The sequence below is a fragment of the Cetorhinus maximus genome, chromosome 20, assembly GCF_964194155.1.
Source record: "Cetorhinus maximus chromosome 20, sCetMax3.hap1.1, whole genome shotgun sequence".
NCBI classification, from domain to species: Eukaryota; Metazoa; Chordata; class Chondrichthyes; order Lamniformes; family Cetorhinidae; genus Cetorhinus; species Cetorhinus maximus.
In genome coordinates, this window is record NC_135898.1 from 30,430,464 (window position 1) to 30,446,819 (window position 16,356).

At 49.0% G+C, this 16,356-nt stretch overlaps 1 protein-coding gene across 1 annotated transcript in view; it reads left to right on the plus strand.

Moving 5' to 3' along the window:
* Positions 1–13,530, plus strand: part of LOC144694763 (broad substrate specificity ATP-binding cassette transporter ABCG2-like) — a 165,145-nt gene extending 151,615 nt beyond the window's left edge. Inside the window, exon 13 of the mRNA XM_078565338.1 lies at positions 13,399–13,530. Coding sequence (XP_078421464.1) covers positions 13,399–13,410 — 12 coding nt within the window. The 3' untranslated portion in view covers positions 13,411–13,530. The remainder of the gene's footprint in view (positions 1–13,398) is intronic.
* Positions 13,531–16,356: the final 2,826 nt, after the last annotated feature.

Here is a 16,356-nt window from a genome sequence, read left to right on the forward strand (position 1 = left end):
CCACAGCTGACACCTCGTTAAGAAGATGTAACTCTTTCGAGTTATCAACAGATCTCATGTAACTCTTTCGAGTACATTCACAGTTCTTGGTTTCTGGGAGTGGGACATGAACCCACAACCTTCTGATTCAAAGGCGAGGGTGCTATGAACTGAGCCACAGCTGACACCTCGTTAAGAAGATGTAACTCTTTCGAGTTATCAACAGATCTCATGTAACTCTTTCGAGTACATTCACAGTTCTTGGTTTCCGGGAGTGTGACATGAACCCACAACCTTCTGATTCAAAGGCAAGGGTGCTATGAACTGAGCCACAGCTGACACCTCGTTAAGAAGATGTAACTCTTTCGAGTTATCAACAGATCTCATGTAACTCTTTCGAGTACATTCACAGTTCTTGGTTTCTGGGAGTGGGACATGAACCCACAACCTTCTGATTCAAAGGCGAGGGTGCTATGAACTGAGCCACAGCTGACACCTCGTTAAGAAGATGTAACTCTTTCGAGTTATCAACAGTCACAGATTGTAACTCTTTCGAGTACATTCACAGTTCTTGGTTTCCGGAAGTGGGACATGAACCCACAAACTTCTGATTCAAAGGCAAGGGTGCTATGAACTGAGCCACAGCTGACACCTCGTTAAGAAGATGTAACTCTTTTGAGTACATTCACAGTTCTTGACTTTTTTTTCGGGAGTGGGACATGAACCCACAACCATCTGATTCAAAGGAGAGTTAAGAAGATGTAACTCTTTTCGAGTACGTTCACAGTTCTTGGTTTTCCTGGAGTGGGACATGAACCCACAACCCTCTGATTCAAAGGCGAGGGTGCTATGAACTGAGCCACAGCTGACACCTCCCTAAGATGTAACTCTTTCGAGTTATCAACAGTCACAGAATGTAACTCTCTCGAGTACATTCACAGTTCTTGGTTTCCGGGAGTGGGACATGAACCCACAACCTTCTGATTCAAAGGTGAGTTAAGAAGATGTAACTCTTTCGAGTTATCAACAGATCGCATGTAACTCTTTCGAGTACATTCACAGTTCTTGGTTTCCGGGAGTGGAACATGAACCCACAACCTTCTGATTCAAAGGCGAGTTAAGAAGATGTAACTCTTTTGAGTCAAAACAATAAACTAAATTAACAAAAAACAAGGGAGAAATCAAGCACAGCCCGTAAGTCAAGTCAGCTGTAAAATCAAGGAAAAACTTTAAAGGAACCTTACAAACATCAAACTAAGATGTGATTAAAGAGGTCAACAAAACACCCCAGTCCCCGCGGTGCTCACCGGTCACGGAAGGCCTTGATGGTGCCGGCAGACACCGCGTGCTCCCTTTCCAGGGACATCCGGCCGTGAACGTAGCCGCGGAAGAGGGACAAACAATCGGGCGGGACTACCCCGTCGATCGCCCGCTGCCTGGACCTGTTGATGGCCAACTTGGCCAGGCCCAGGAGCAGGTTCACGAGGAGGTCCTCCTCCTTCCCGACCCCCTTCCGCACCGGATGTCCGTAGATCAGAAGCGTGGGACTGAAGTGCAAACAAAATAGTAGCAAAAGATTTTTTAAATAACTAAAAAGGGAGTGCAGCCTAAGACATCCTATATATGCATGGTCCACGGACTCCACAAGACCGCAAAAAGGGCAAGTGTCTTGGGAGTCCGTGAACAAAATCATAAACATGCAATCACTCAAAGTGGGGAAAATCTTTCGAGTTATCAACAGTCACAGATTGCAACTCTTTCGAGTACATTCACAGTTCTTGGTTTCCGGGAGTGGAACATGAACCCACAACCTTCTGATTCAAAGGCGAGTTAAGAAGATGTAACTCTTTTGAGTCAAAACAATAAACTAAATGAGCAAAAAGAACAAGGGAGAAAACAAGCACAGCCCCTAAGTCAGGTCAGCTGTAAAATCAAGGAAGAACTGTAAAGGAACCTTACAAACATCAAACTAAGATGTGATTAAAGGGGTCAACAAAACACCCCAGACCCCGCGGTGCCCACCGAGCACGGAAGGCCTCGATGGTGCCGGCAGACACCGCGTGCTCCCTTTCCAGGGACATCCGGCCGCGAACGTAGCCGCGGAAGAGGGACAAACAATCGGGCGGGACTCCCCCGTCGATCGCCCGCTGCCTGGACCTGTTGATGGCCAACTTGGCCAGACCCAGGAGCAGGTTCACGAGGAGGTCCTCCTCCTTCCCGACCCCCTTCCGCACCGGGTGTCCGTAGATCAGGAGCGTGGGACTGAAGTGCAACCAAAACAGTAACAAAAGATTTTTTAAATAACTAAAAAGGGAGTGCAGCCTAAGACACCCTATATACACGTGGTCCACGGACTCCACAAGACCGCAAAAAGGGCAGGTGTCTTGGGAGTCCGTGAACCTACACATTTTACGATTATAGGGGACTGCTGCATGCAACACCCTCCAACCCAGGTCCCCGATAGAAAGAGGGAGAACACCTCCGTAGAGGGCCTCCCATCGGGGGCCTCCGCCGCCGGACGGCAACAAGGCACGCCAGGGCGTGTCCGGGCGGCGGACCAGGGCGAGAAAATGGAAGGTGTGCAGCAGCAGTCCGTACAGAAAACCCCTCCGCGCCGTGCCAAATGGCACGGAGGGCATGTCCCCGAGGCGGCTCATATTATTGCGGGGCACCGGCACCCGAGGGAGGGTTCGGGGCTTGGGGCCAATGTGGAATTCCGTCCGAACAGGGGAACGTTCAGCCGGAAGACCACCGCGCACCTGAGCCACCTCCAGACCTAAGATGACTTCGGGTCCGAGCACGACCGTTTTTAGGTCTTGGATGGCATCGGCTGCGACCTGGACACTCACTGACGCGCGACGCGCCAACTCCTGCGGGAGCATCCAGCCCAGTCCTCCGCCACCCAGCACGTCCCCGACCCTGGTCACCCCGGCAGCCACAGCCCTCCTCTCCGCCAGCCACTGAAAGGGACGGAGGGGCGGATTCCTGAGCAGCGGCTCTCTGACGATAGCCGCTACTCCTGACGGGGGAGAGCTGCGTCGCGTGGCGACCACGTTCCAGACTTTGATCAGGTCCTGGTAAAAGACGGGCAACACCTGGAAGGAGCCGAGGCCCCTCTGATCTACAAACAGGAGCTGCACGTCGTAATTCAGGCCGTGCACCTGGCGGAAGAAATACGTCGCCAGGGCACACCATCTCGGAGGAGGCTCGACGTAAAGGTATCGCTGCAGGGTCTGAAGACGGAAAGTCGCCACCTGCGTGCGTAGGCACACCAGCGCCTGACCGCCCTCCCTAAGCGGGAGACTCAGAACCTCAGCGGCGACCCAGTGCAATCTTTTGTCCCAGAAGAAGTCGACTAGCATTCTCTGGATTTTCGCGACAAAGTCCGGGGGAGGGGTCAAAGTGACCAGCCGATACCACAACATGGCGGCGATCAGCTGGTTTATGACCAGAACTCGACCCCGGTAAGACAGCACTCGGAGCAGTCCTGTCCAGCGCCGCAGGCGAGCGGTGACTTTCGTCTCCAGTTCCTGCCAGTTGGCCGGCCAGGATTCCTCGGCAGGGCAGAGATGGACCCCCAGGTAGAGGATGCTGGTCCTGCTCCAGGTGAAAGGCCTGAGCTCCTCGGGTAGGGGATCCGTCTGCCACGGGCCGACCAGGAGTCCAGAACATTTCTCCCAGTTGATCCTGGCAGAAGAAGCCGCAGAGTAGACCTCCTGGCACTCGCGCATCCTCCGCAGGTCAGCCGGGTCATTAAACATTAGGAGCACGTCATCGGCGTATGCCGAAAGGACCACCCCGATGCCCGGCCCGCGCAGAACCAATCCCGACAACCTCCTCCGCAAGAGGCGCAGGAAAGGCTCCACGCAAATAGAATACAACTGGCCGGACAGGGGGCAGCCCTGACGTACCCCTCTCCCAAAGCGAAGGGGCGCCGTCAGGGACCCGTTAACCTTCACTAGACACTCCGCGGCGGTGTACAGAAGTCGGATCCGGGCGACAAAGTGCGTCCCGAAACCGAATGCTCGCAGAGTCCCGAGTAAATATTCGTGATCCACCCTGTCGAACGCCTTCTCCTGATCAAGGGACAGGAAGGCGCTCGACAGACCAGCCCTCTGGGAATGGTGGATTATGTCCCGGACCAGATGGACGTTGTCGTAGATCGAGCGGTCCGGGACGGTGTAGGACTGGTCAGGGTGGATCATGCGGTCCAGCACGGTGCCGAGCCGACAAGACATGGCTCTGGCGAATATTTTATAGTCCGTGCTGAGGAGGGAGACCGGGCGCCAGTTTTTAAGTAGGCGGAGATCCCCCTTCTTCGGCAACAGGGCAATCACGGCCCTGCGCCACGAAAGGGGCATCTCCCCGGTAGCGATACTCTCCCCCAGGACCCCCGCGAAGTCGCCCCCCAGGACGTCCCAGAACGCCCTGAAGAACTCCACGGTCAGCCCGTCAAGTCCCGGGGACTTTCCCCTGGAGAGACCGTCGAGGGCGCCGGTCAGCTCCCCCAGACTTATAGGGGAGTCAAGCTTTCCGGCGCCCTCCGGGCCGACCTGCGGCAGGTCCTCCCACAAAACTCTGCAAGCATCCTCGCTGGACGGATCCGAAGAGAACAGGGCAGTGTAAAAGTTCCCGGTAATGGCCCTGATGCCCTCCGGATCCGAGACGAGGGATCCGTCGTCGGCCAGCAGCGTAAAGAGCTGCTGACGGACCCCGTGCCTTTTTTCCAGCGAGTAGAAGAAGGGGGAGCCACGGTCCAGGTCCTTGAGGAACCGGATCCGTGACCTCACGAACGCGAAATTAATGGCCATCAATATAATATCTTCTTCAGCTTTCTGCCCAAAGGCAGGTTCAACCCACAGCACCATGATCACCACCACAGGTAAGGCAAGAAGGAACGTCCCAAATCCACCTCAGCCAGAACAGGGATTGAACCACTTGCTGTTGACATCAATCTGATCCACATCAGACATCCAGCCAACTGAGCCAACCAACTCCCCAAAAATCTTTCGAGTTATCAACAGTCACAGATTGCAACTCTTTCAAGTACAATCACAGTTCTTGGTTTCCAGGAGTGGGACATGAACCCACAACCCTCTGATTCAAAGGCGAGGGTGCTATGAACTGAGCCACAGCTGACACCTCCTAAGATGTAACTCTTTCGAGTTATCAACAGTCACAGATTGCAACTCTTTCGAGTACATTCACAGTTCTTGGTTTCCGGGAGTGGAACATGAACCCACAACCTTCTGATTCAAAGGCGAGTTAAGAAGATGTAGGTGCACAGCCTGGGCACACATGTTAATCATTTGTACATCATGTTCACTTTGTTAATAACTCCCCAAAAATGTCTCCTTGCCTACGGCACTTTGTTATGATGAGCAGTGTTCGTGTCACTCAGATGTGAAACCTTGGTCCCTGCACAAGATAAAGGCAGGTGTCTCAGTCCAGGGCCTCTTCCCCGTGTTTTGTGCAACCTCCCAGCATACTGATGGTGCAGCTTCACTGTCACTGGTCATATCAGTCATGCCTGCACCTCACTGGGGCTTATCATTGCTGCCAGAATGTCGTGGGCCAGCAGCACAGAGTTCTGCCATTCTCCCTGTGTGCTCTCAGCACCTTGGAGGTGCAGCTGACTCCCCAATTCATCAGCATCTGCATCCTCTGACAGTGTGGTCCTGAAGGGTTCAGCTCACAAAGGATGCCCATAGGATCAGGAGAAGTTAAAGTTTCCCCGCTACATCTCTATGATATAATCCTGTTCACAAGTGCAAGTGAGCTGCCATCAGCCAGACAGGAGTCAAACATTCACCAATGCAATGTGAGGATCTATGGTGTACCCCTCAATGCATGTTGTCATCATCCTCCACGAATCTAGCAGCTATGATGGCCTCCCAAGAGTATCTGGCCAGTGCGATATCCTCATTGCTGTGATCCTTACCTTCAAGAACCTCCTCACCCTCATCCCCGTCGACGTCCTCCTCATCAGAGGATACGTGCAGCTCCTCCATTTCCTCCTCAGTCAGCTCCTCTCCCTGTTGCAGCAGCAGGTTGTGAAGGACGCAGCAAGTGACAGCGATGTGTGACACCCTCTGTGGACTGTATTGCAGGGTTCCACCAGACCAGTCCAGGCCCTGCAACCATGTTTTCAATATTCCCATGGTTTGTTCCATCAAGATGCAAGTTGCAGCATGAGCCTCGTTATAACTTCTTTCTGCTGTACTCTGAGGCCACTGCATGGGTGTCATCAGCCATGTCCGTGGTGGTAGACCTTGTCCCTGAGGAGCCAAGCCTGCAGCCTCTGTGGACCCGGGAAGATGTCAGGGATCTGAGACCTTACTGAGAATTTAGGAGTCGTGGACACTCCCTGGGAACCATGCACAGACCTGAAGGATGCATTCGTGGTCGTCGCACCAGCTGAACATTCAGCGAGTGGAAGCCCTGCGTTTGACATAGTCAACCGCTTGTTGCCACGGAGATCTGAGTGCCACGTGAGTGCAGTCGATATCACCCTGCACTTGTGGAAAGCCTGAGATCTGGGAAAATCCCAATGCTCTTGCATCCTGGCTTTCCTGATTCCAGGTGAAATGCACAAAGTTGTATGACTTCGCAAAAATGGCATCCGGGACCTCATGGATGCATTTGTGCATGGATGCTTGCGATATCACACAGAGGTTACCTATGGGGCCCTGAAAGGCACCAATGGCGTAACAATTGAGCACCACAGACACTTTCATGGCCACTGGCAGTGGATGCCCTCCATGACCCTATGGCGTCAAATGCTGCAGCAGGTGGCAAATGTGACTGACCAGTTCCCTGGACATGCGCAGTCTTCGGCGACACTGATTCTCAGTCATCTGCAGGAACGACAAGCACCCTGGGTCTAGCTAGGCGCCGCCCAGCAACAGCTCGGTGTGGTTCTTCAGCAGCGTGTACAAGAGCTCCAGCCGCTTCTTCTTCCTGGGGGGTGCTGCTCATCCCTTTACCCAGCCAGGCACCTCTGTTACTCTCTTCTCCTTTGTCTCTGCTCTCTGTAAGCCATGAGGCATACAGCTAGGTCACCAGGCACCATGTTGCTGATATACTCCCTCTGCAGGATGAAAGAGAGAGACGCGTGGGTTAGCTTGGGTGTACTAAGAACCTCTCCTGGTTAAGTCTGAAGCCCCCTTAAAGCATCCCAGACAGTGCTGGCCACTACTTGGATGGCCACAGTTTAGTGCGCTGCATGACTACTCTAAACTCAACCCACTTCTGCCCTACTCCACCTGACCGATCGGCGGCAGCTTTGCCCACTGGACTGCATGCTCTGCTTCAGCTCAGACGCAGGCATTCTCCTAACCCACACTGCAAGGCTGCATTGTTAGCTTGAACCATGGGAAAGACTGGTCCAAATCTGAATGATGACATTGCAAAGGGCTGTGAGCGCCTTCACCAGTTACTGCTCCATGGCCAGCTTTCGCAAGGAGATTGTGCAATGTGCCCAGTCGTCCAATTGTTCTGCAGTCCATTAAAACGCTCATTAGTTTGCAGTGTGCGCCAGAGGATTGAGGAGCTCTGGAGCATTTGGTGGCACTTTCAGGCCTCTACATTGCTTGAGTGTGCAGATAAGCTAGAGGCCCGATTCCAAACATGTCAACGTGGCTGCGCCTGAACTGTCTCAGCTGTGGAGGAATGGTCACTTTATACACGGTTTCTCTAATATGTGGCACTTCCCTCATCTACCCCACACCCCCACACGTGCTTTTGCACTACCATCAACTGCAGTGAGTGTAGCCCTTGCCCCTCCCCCCAACTTGCCCCACCCGCAGTGCAGCCCTTGCCCCAGTACTGCACAGTCAACTAGCCAGGAAAATGCGACTTACCTGTGCCCTCACCTGAATGTGCAGTACCCCAACCTTGAAGTCCAACAGGCGACCCTCACAAGTGCTGCGCAACGTTACTGTATACTCATCTCTGAGTTCCCCTCATAGTGCAGCTTGCCAGGTTCACTTTATAAATACTGTTGTGAAACAGTGCTCAGACGATCCAGTGTGGGGGTATGATTCTGGCGAGCTGGGCTTATAATAAAATGCGGATGTATTACAATGATGTTCCTGACATGTGGTGGCAGGAAATGTGGGCCACCACTGATGGGCGGAGTGGATCATTGAAAACTGGTTTCATGACGTCGTGAAACCAATTTTTGGCCCTCCCGCCATATTGTCCACTCACGCCTGCCATGACACCCGATGCCAGCGGGCACGGAAAATTTCGCCCCTGATCTTCTCAAGGCTCTGTGCAGCTGCAGTAAAATGTCCCTACTGCGATATTCCCCTTGCAATAAATGCCAACACTCCATTTGTCTTCCTAATCACTTGCAGCACCTGCATACTAACTGTGATTCATGTATCAAGACAGCCAGATCCCTCTGTACCACAGAGTTCTGCAACTTCTCTCCATTTAAATAGCATACTGCTTTTCTATTCTTCCTGCAAAAGTGAACAAGTTCACATTTTCCCATATTATATGCCATATGCCAATTTTCTGTTCACTTACTTAACCTATTTATATCCCTTTTTAGACTCCCTACACCCTCCTGCCAACTTACTTTCTTACCTATCTTGGTGTTATTGGCAAATATAGGTACTGTACATTCGGTCCCTTCATCCAAGTCATTGATATAGATAGTGAATATTTGAGGCCCGGGCACTGATCCCTGTGGCACTTCACTTGTTATAGCTTGCCAACCCGAAAAAGGCCCATTTAACCCTACTCTCTGCTTCCTGTTAGCTAACCAATCCTTTATCCATGCCAATATGTTACCCCCTACACCATGAGCTCTTGTGTAATAGACTTTCATGTGTCACCTTATCAATTGCCTTTTGAAAATCCAGGTACACCACATTTGCAGGTTTCCCTTTATCCACCTCGCTTGTTACTTCCTCAAAGAATTCAAATAAATTAATGAAACATGATTTCCCGTTCACAAAACCATGTCGGCTCTGCCTAATCCAATTATGATTTTCTAAGTATCCTGCTATAATTTCCTTAATAATAGATTCTAGCACTTTCCCTATGACAGATGAAAGGCTAACTGGTCTGTAGTTTCCTGCTTTCTCTCTCCCTCCTTTCTTGAATAAAGGTGTTACATTTGCTATCTTCTAATCTGCTGGAACCCTTCCAGAAGCTAAGAAATTTTAGAGTAGAACAGCTCCAACCTAACCTTGTAGCTAAAATTCCTCATCCTTGGAACCATCATCTTTGCATTCTTTCAAGGACCCTCATCCTTCCTCAAGTGTGGTGACCAGAACTGGATGCAGTACTCTACTTGTGACCCAACCAGAGTTTTATACAGATTCAGCATAACTTCCCTGCTTTTGAAAGATAAATTCAAAAGGCCTTACTTATGTCCCCAATGCCAACACATGCCACATAATCTACCCACCAATGGCCCCTCATACCCTCCATTCCAACCCATGCTCGTCCACCCACCCCCATGTCCAATCATACCCTCAGTGCCAACTCATAGTATATCCATGCCCATTCACCCAGTATACTCCCTGTACAGAACCAATGATATGTGTGGAAAAGCTTAAAAAAAGCCATTCATGAATTCCTTTTAAAAAGTGCTGCTATAAAAAACCTATAAATGTGTGTTAATCAACCAGACTTTTAAGGTGTCATAACAGAAACTAAAAGCACATGACACCTCTTTATCTTAAGTAAATAAACATTGAGCCAGTGACAAAATAGATCACAGATAATAAAGCTTGCAAACCTATCAATCAAGCAATGTTTTCCCTTTATGTTTCATCAAAGTATTGGAAATCTGGGCTCTCAGCCAAGCCTCATTAAGTATGCTGAGCTAAATCAAGCACTAATCTAAATCATATTGACCAGGATCTTCCAGTCAGCAGCAGAGAGGGCATGCCCGCCACTTACTAGGATGTAATCTGCCCATTTAGCATTTTACACTGGAGCCTTTGCACTTTCTAATGCCAACTCCAGCAGGGATGTGGGGACAAACAGAGCTGGGAGGCCAAGTGGTAAATGTAATTCCAGTGAAGCTTTTATGTCATGAACTGAAGACATGCCGCTTTTGCTGAGGGAAAGCTGTCCAGTGTTGGGGCTGTAAAACAGTATAAATCAATGAACTGAAGACAGACCTTAAGGGGCATGTCTTCAGTTCATTGACTTATACTGTTTACAACCCCAACACTGGACAGCCTTCCCTCACCAATAATGCTCACACCCCTCTCTCATCTCACCCGACAATGCTCACCTCCAACAATGCACATCTCACTCATCCCCAACAATGCTCATCCCCTCACTCAGCCCTGACAATGCTCACCCCCTCACTCAGCCCTGACAATGCTCAACCCCTCACTCAACCCCCCAACAATGCTTATCCCCTCACTCACCCCTGACAATGCTCATTCCCTCACTCAGCCCTGACAATGCTCACCGTCTCACTCACCCCTCCAACAATGCTTATCCCCTCACCCCTGACAACGCTCATGTCCTCATTCACCCCCTGACAATGCTCATCCCCTCACTCACTCCCTGACAATGTTAACCCCATCACACCACCCCCAACAATTCTTATCCCCAATCTCACCCTTGACAATACTCACCCTCCCTCACTCGAGCCCCGACAATGCTCACTCCTCCCTCAATTCCTCAACGATGTTCACCCTCTTCCTCACCCCCGATATGCTCACTCCCGACAATGCTCACCCCCTCCCTCATTCCCCAATAGTGCTTAAATCCCTCCTCCGCCCCTGAAAATGCTCAACTTCACTTTAGAAAGTGCTCACCCTCCCTCACCTCCTCACTGTCCAATAATACTGACTCTTCCGACATGGTCTGGTCAGGAGCCAGGGACTCTGGAAGGGAGTCAGGAGGAGGGGTGCAGGAGGGAGTGAACATTGTCCATAGGAGGAGGAAGGTGAGGGCACTATGAGTTGGGAGTGGGTGAACATTGCCAGGATGCGGGCGGTGCTGGTTGTTGGTGCAGGGGTTGAACATTGTTGTGGTTGCCATTATGCTTTTACATTTCAGCTGATTTACTTGGGGCAGAATTTTCCGGTTGGCGTGCAGGGTCGGGCCCGACACACCGACGCATAAAATGATGCGTAATGACGTTGAGCTGCGCGCCCGCCGATATGTAAACGGCCTCTTAAGGCCATTAAGGATCTCATTAAAGTTATTCTAAACACTGCCCATACAACTTTAAGGTTAGTGGGCAGGCAAAAAGGTGAAGCGGCCTTAGCATTTTTTAGGAAACTTCAACCACAAGCGGGATGAGGTTTCCTAGTGTTTATTAAATAAATTTTTAAATTTTCATAAATTTAAAAACATGTCCCAACTCATGTGACACAGTCACATGAGGGGACATGTTTAAATAAATTTTTACACATTTTATTTAATAATTTTATTATCGATTCAATCTCCCTGAGGCAGCTCCATGCCTCAGGGAGATTGAAGCGGTCTTTCGCACGCATGCGTGAAAGAGTGCTAGCCCCGACTCTCCTTCCTCCCCCCACCCGCATACGTAGCGTTGAGTGCTACCGGCCACGTATTACGCTGGGCGGGCCTTAATTAGCCCGCCTGCGTAAAATGCCAACATGGAGCAGAGCGCGGGCAGCGATCGGCTCTGTGCCCACCCACTCCCGCTGAGCCTGCCTGCCATATAAAAATTCCTGCCCTTGGAGTTCCGCTCCTCAGCAAGCTTTACACCTGCTATGAAAATAAATAAATCCACTTATTTATCCGCTAAATAAATCCATGTGAAAATCAGCATACGTGTTGAACAAACAGATCTCCAGGGTTCTAGTCATTTGATCCCACTGTTGTAGTGAATTGTGCAGCAGTCCAGACAAGGTAAAAATAGCAATCGGAAGTTTAATAAAAACTAAATACTGTGGATGCTGGAAATTTCAAAAAAAAAACAGAAAATGCTGGAAAAACTCAGCAGGTCTAGCAGCATCCGAGAAGCGAGAAACAGAGTTAACGTTTCAAGTCCATATGACTTCTTCAGAGGTAAAAAGAGGTAGAAATGTGATGGATTTTATACCATTTAAGAGGGGGTGGAGCAGGTGGAGCAAAATAGGAGGTCAGGTATAGGTGGGAGCTCAGGAGATATTTGACAAAGATGTCATGGACACAAGACAAAGGGAGTGTTAATGGTAGTGTTGAAGACTAAAGAAGCTGCTGATAGTGGCATAAAGGTAAGATAGCAGAATGTGTTAATAGCAGAACAAGGGTCAGCGTTCTGTGAAAGCAAAACATAAGAATGTGACAGATGGCCCAGTGCTGGGGGCGCGGAGGGTGGTTGGGGAAAAAATTTGCATTAAAAAGAGGGTCAAGTTGGAGGAGAGAGTTCATGGCCTGAAGTTGTTGAAGTTGATATTAAGTCTGGAAGGCTGTAAAGTGCCCAATTGGAAGATAAGGTGCTGTTCCTTCAGTTTGCGTTGGGCTTTACTAGAACATTGCACTAGGCCAAGGACGGACATGTGGGCATGAGAGCAAGATGGTATGTTGAAATGGCAAGCGACAGGAAGGTCTGATTCATGCTTGCAGGCTGAGCGAAGGTGTTCCACAAGGCAGTCACCCGGTATGCGTTTGGTATCCCCAATGTAGACGAGAGTGCATTGGGAACAGCGAATATAGTAGACCAAATTGAAGGAGGTGCAAATGAAACACTGTTTCACTGAAAGAAGTGTTTGCGTCCTTGGATGGTGAGGAGGGAGGAGGTAAAAGGAAAGGTGTTGCACCTTCTGCGATTGCGTGGGAAGGGGATGAGGAATTGGGGGTGATGGAGGAGTGGACCAGGGTATCACAGAGGGAATGGTCCCTATGGAATGCTGCCAGGGGTTGGGTTGGTGGGGGTGGGGGCGGGGGTGGGGGGTGGTGAGGGGAAGATGGCGGTGGCATCATGCTGGAGTTGGCGGAAATGGCAGAGGATGATCCTTTGAACGCAGAGGCTGGAGACCCTATCATGGTTCTGGGAGGAAGGGGAAGGGGTAAGATAGAGGTGCAGGTGATGGGCTGGACACGGTTGAGATGTAGGAAGTTTAAACTTACTGCATAAGTACTGTGCATGTGCATACGTTGGGACTTCCTCAGGGTCCCGAGGTGCATCAGTACTTACGTTGAATCATTCACCGCTCCCCAAACTGGAACATTGGGGCCATTGTATTGGTTTCTTCAAAGGGTCAATCTTACAAGGCTGTCTTCCTAATGGAGAGCCTTATTCAATGGGCACATGGTTTAGAGAGTCATTTGTGAATTTGGGGGGCACTTGATTTATGATTGCTATTGATTTTCCAGTGATTACATTTCAGGTTTGCAAAATTTACTGCTCACATGTGTTCACTGTTTAAGATATGAATTGTACTTTTTCAGTGCATCTAAAACTGAATTTTCTTTTTCTTTTAGATGTTACGGTGAAGAGTACTTGTGTGGGCAAGGAAGCGGATTTGATTTGTGGGCCATATGGGAGAACATTATTGTACTTGCCTGCATGACAATAATCTTTCTGACTGTAGCATATGCTAATCTTAGATTTATGAGAAAATTTACATAATGCTTCCAAAAATGAGACATTCATATGTTATACTAAAGATCTGCAAGACCTATTTATTTCACTGTTGCAGTGCATAATTATAACTGGGACAAGGTGTCATCTTGGCTCACTAGTAGCATTTTCACTTGTGAGTCTGAAGATTGTGTTAAAGACCTGTTCCTGAGACTTCAGCACATAATCTAGGCTGACAGTTCAGTGCACTACTGAGGTGTTGCCTTTCAGATGAAATACTCGATTGATGCCCAAACTTCCCTCTCAAATGGGTGTGAAAGTTCTCCTGGCACTATTTGAAGAAGAACAAAGGAGTTGACCTAGCCAACATTTCTCTTTAGCCAACATAAACAGAAAGAGATTATCTAATCATTTATTTCATTTCTGTTTGTGGGTCCTTGCTTTGCACAGTTTGGCTGCAATTTCCCTATTTTACATCCATGACAACACTTTCATTGGCTGTACAACGTTTTGCGATGTCATGAAAGGTCCTTTATACATGCAAGTTTTATTCCTTATTTACCTTTCTCAATGTGAAGAAAAATACAAAAGATTTTAGTGTTTTTGTCTATTGCATTTTTATATCTGTGATGGAAGGTTGTGAGTAACATTGTATTAGAAATGTTAAAATTGTAAGAAAATGTATTCTGTAACTAAGGATGAAAGCTGTACTTTTGCATGAGCACTTTAATGGGTACCTTTGTTCATTAATTAAAATTGGTGAAGTTAAATAGTTTTAAAAGTGTTTAAGTATGCACGAGATATAATTTATGAGATATACTCCCAGAGATGATTTTGTACATGTGGAGCACATATTGAAAATTTATGTGTCAATCATATTTTCCTGAACAAGTCTCTCCCCTAGAATGCATGCTTGTAAAATTGGTTTAATTATCTTGTGACTTGGAGAGCATCACCCTGGCACAAGTGAGAAAGGCAGAGTGGTAAGTTTTACATTTCAGCACTCCCGGAGGACATAGTGGCTTAACAACAGCATGTAACAAGAATGAAAATCAAAATACTCAGCAGGTCTGGCAGCATCCATGGAGAGGTAACAGTGTTAGTTTCAGTGTGTAACCTTTCATCAGAATACCCATCACAGAGAAAAGCAGAACTTCTTCACAGGTGGACAATCCTGGAAGAGAAGTGGCAATGATTTAAACATTAATGCAAAAAACAAAATACTGCTGAGGTCAGAAATTGGAAATAAAACCAGAAAATACTGGAAATACTCAGCAGGTCTGGCAGCAGCTGTGAAGAGAGAAATAGAGTTAATGGACTGAATTTTCAACCTGGGGTCAGGAACCAGCCTGCTAAATCATTTCTGGGTCCCAACCCCCATGGTGCAATCTTCAATTGTTAATAAGCTAATTGGCCTGGGGTGAATTCGGCAGCTAATCTGCAATTCCAGCGTGGCATGGAGGTGGACCATGGACCAGGAGGGGACTTCGAAAAGTCGAGCAACAGCCATGAATGGGTCTGCCATTCACTTGAGATATGGCTGCACGGAAAGGATTGGGCTGGTGCTGGCAGGAGCAGACAGCCATGGGTGGCCCTACGATTTTCAGATGAAGGAGGCTAATGTTGAAAGGAGGGAAATTCTGTTCCGGCCCTCTGGCAGAAGAAATACCCCCCAAGATACCGAAAAGATCCAGTTGGAGGTGGTGGTGGGAGTCAGCAGCCACAGTTTCACCAGAAGGATGTCCAGAAGGAAGGTCCAGTGCCACAACAGGTTCAATGACCTGATAAGATCTGGGTAGGTGAGTAGTAAGCAGCACAAGAACTGAGTGGAATGAGTCCCCACAATGCTGTGTAACATTGTCAGAGCAAATGCCCAGTAGCATCGCTAAGATGTCAGCCACCTTAACATATGGGGTATACTGGAGAAAGGGACATCACTGAGGAGTGCAACAAATCAAAGCAATGTCATGCTGGAAAAGCGGGGAGGCAGCCCATTCACATTTTTTTCCTTATCCTGAAGGAAAAGCGAACTTACAACACCTGTGAGATGTCTCACACAGGAGTTGGAGTGCCTGACCTACACAAACCCACCCATGTGGCGGTGCCATTGCAGCAGCCCATCGGCGATGGCAAGATGGGAAGCCATGCAGAGTAGGGTCATTCAATAGTTCCACAAGTGAAGGGCAAGGAGACAACTCCTGCTCAATGCATGCTGTGGCACTTCCAACCACTGTCATCTGAAGGATTGGTTATGCTGGTGCCCTTGTTGAATTGTCCAAATTCACATCAACATCTTGTGTCTCCTACTGAGCCTGCAGCCGGCGCAGAACAAAGTGGTCCAGTGCAGACATCGTTGGTGTCTTTGGTGGAGGGAGAACCTGTACCATCACATCATTCTTCCACACCACCCATAAATGCAGACACACTCACCTCAGTGGGGCCTAAATCTAGATTAGAATGGAGAGCATGGGTGAATAGCACATCACAAGTGAGCATGGGGAGGAGAGTGAGGCAAAGTCAGCTGTGGACATTCCCTCTCCTCTCATAGGACTGAGGACAGGCACAGCCATGATACAGAGGATGAAGCTGCTGCATCTCAGGTGTCACAGACAGGATGGTCTTTCTGGAGCATCAGAGGCAGGTGTTGGAGGTCCCTGAGGCATTGTGGAGCCATGTGTAGACAATGGTGGAGTGCATTTGAACACATGAGCTCCTCCACTGAAAGTGGCCAACCTCTTGGCAATCCATGTGTGGAATCACTGGTTGCAGGAACAGCACACTGACATGCACAGAAAGAGTGAGACCCCTGTAGTATGGAATGCTCAGTGTTGCTGACTCTCGTATTATGAAAGAATCAT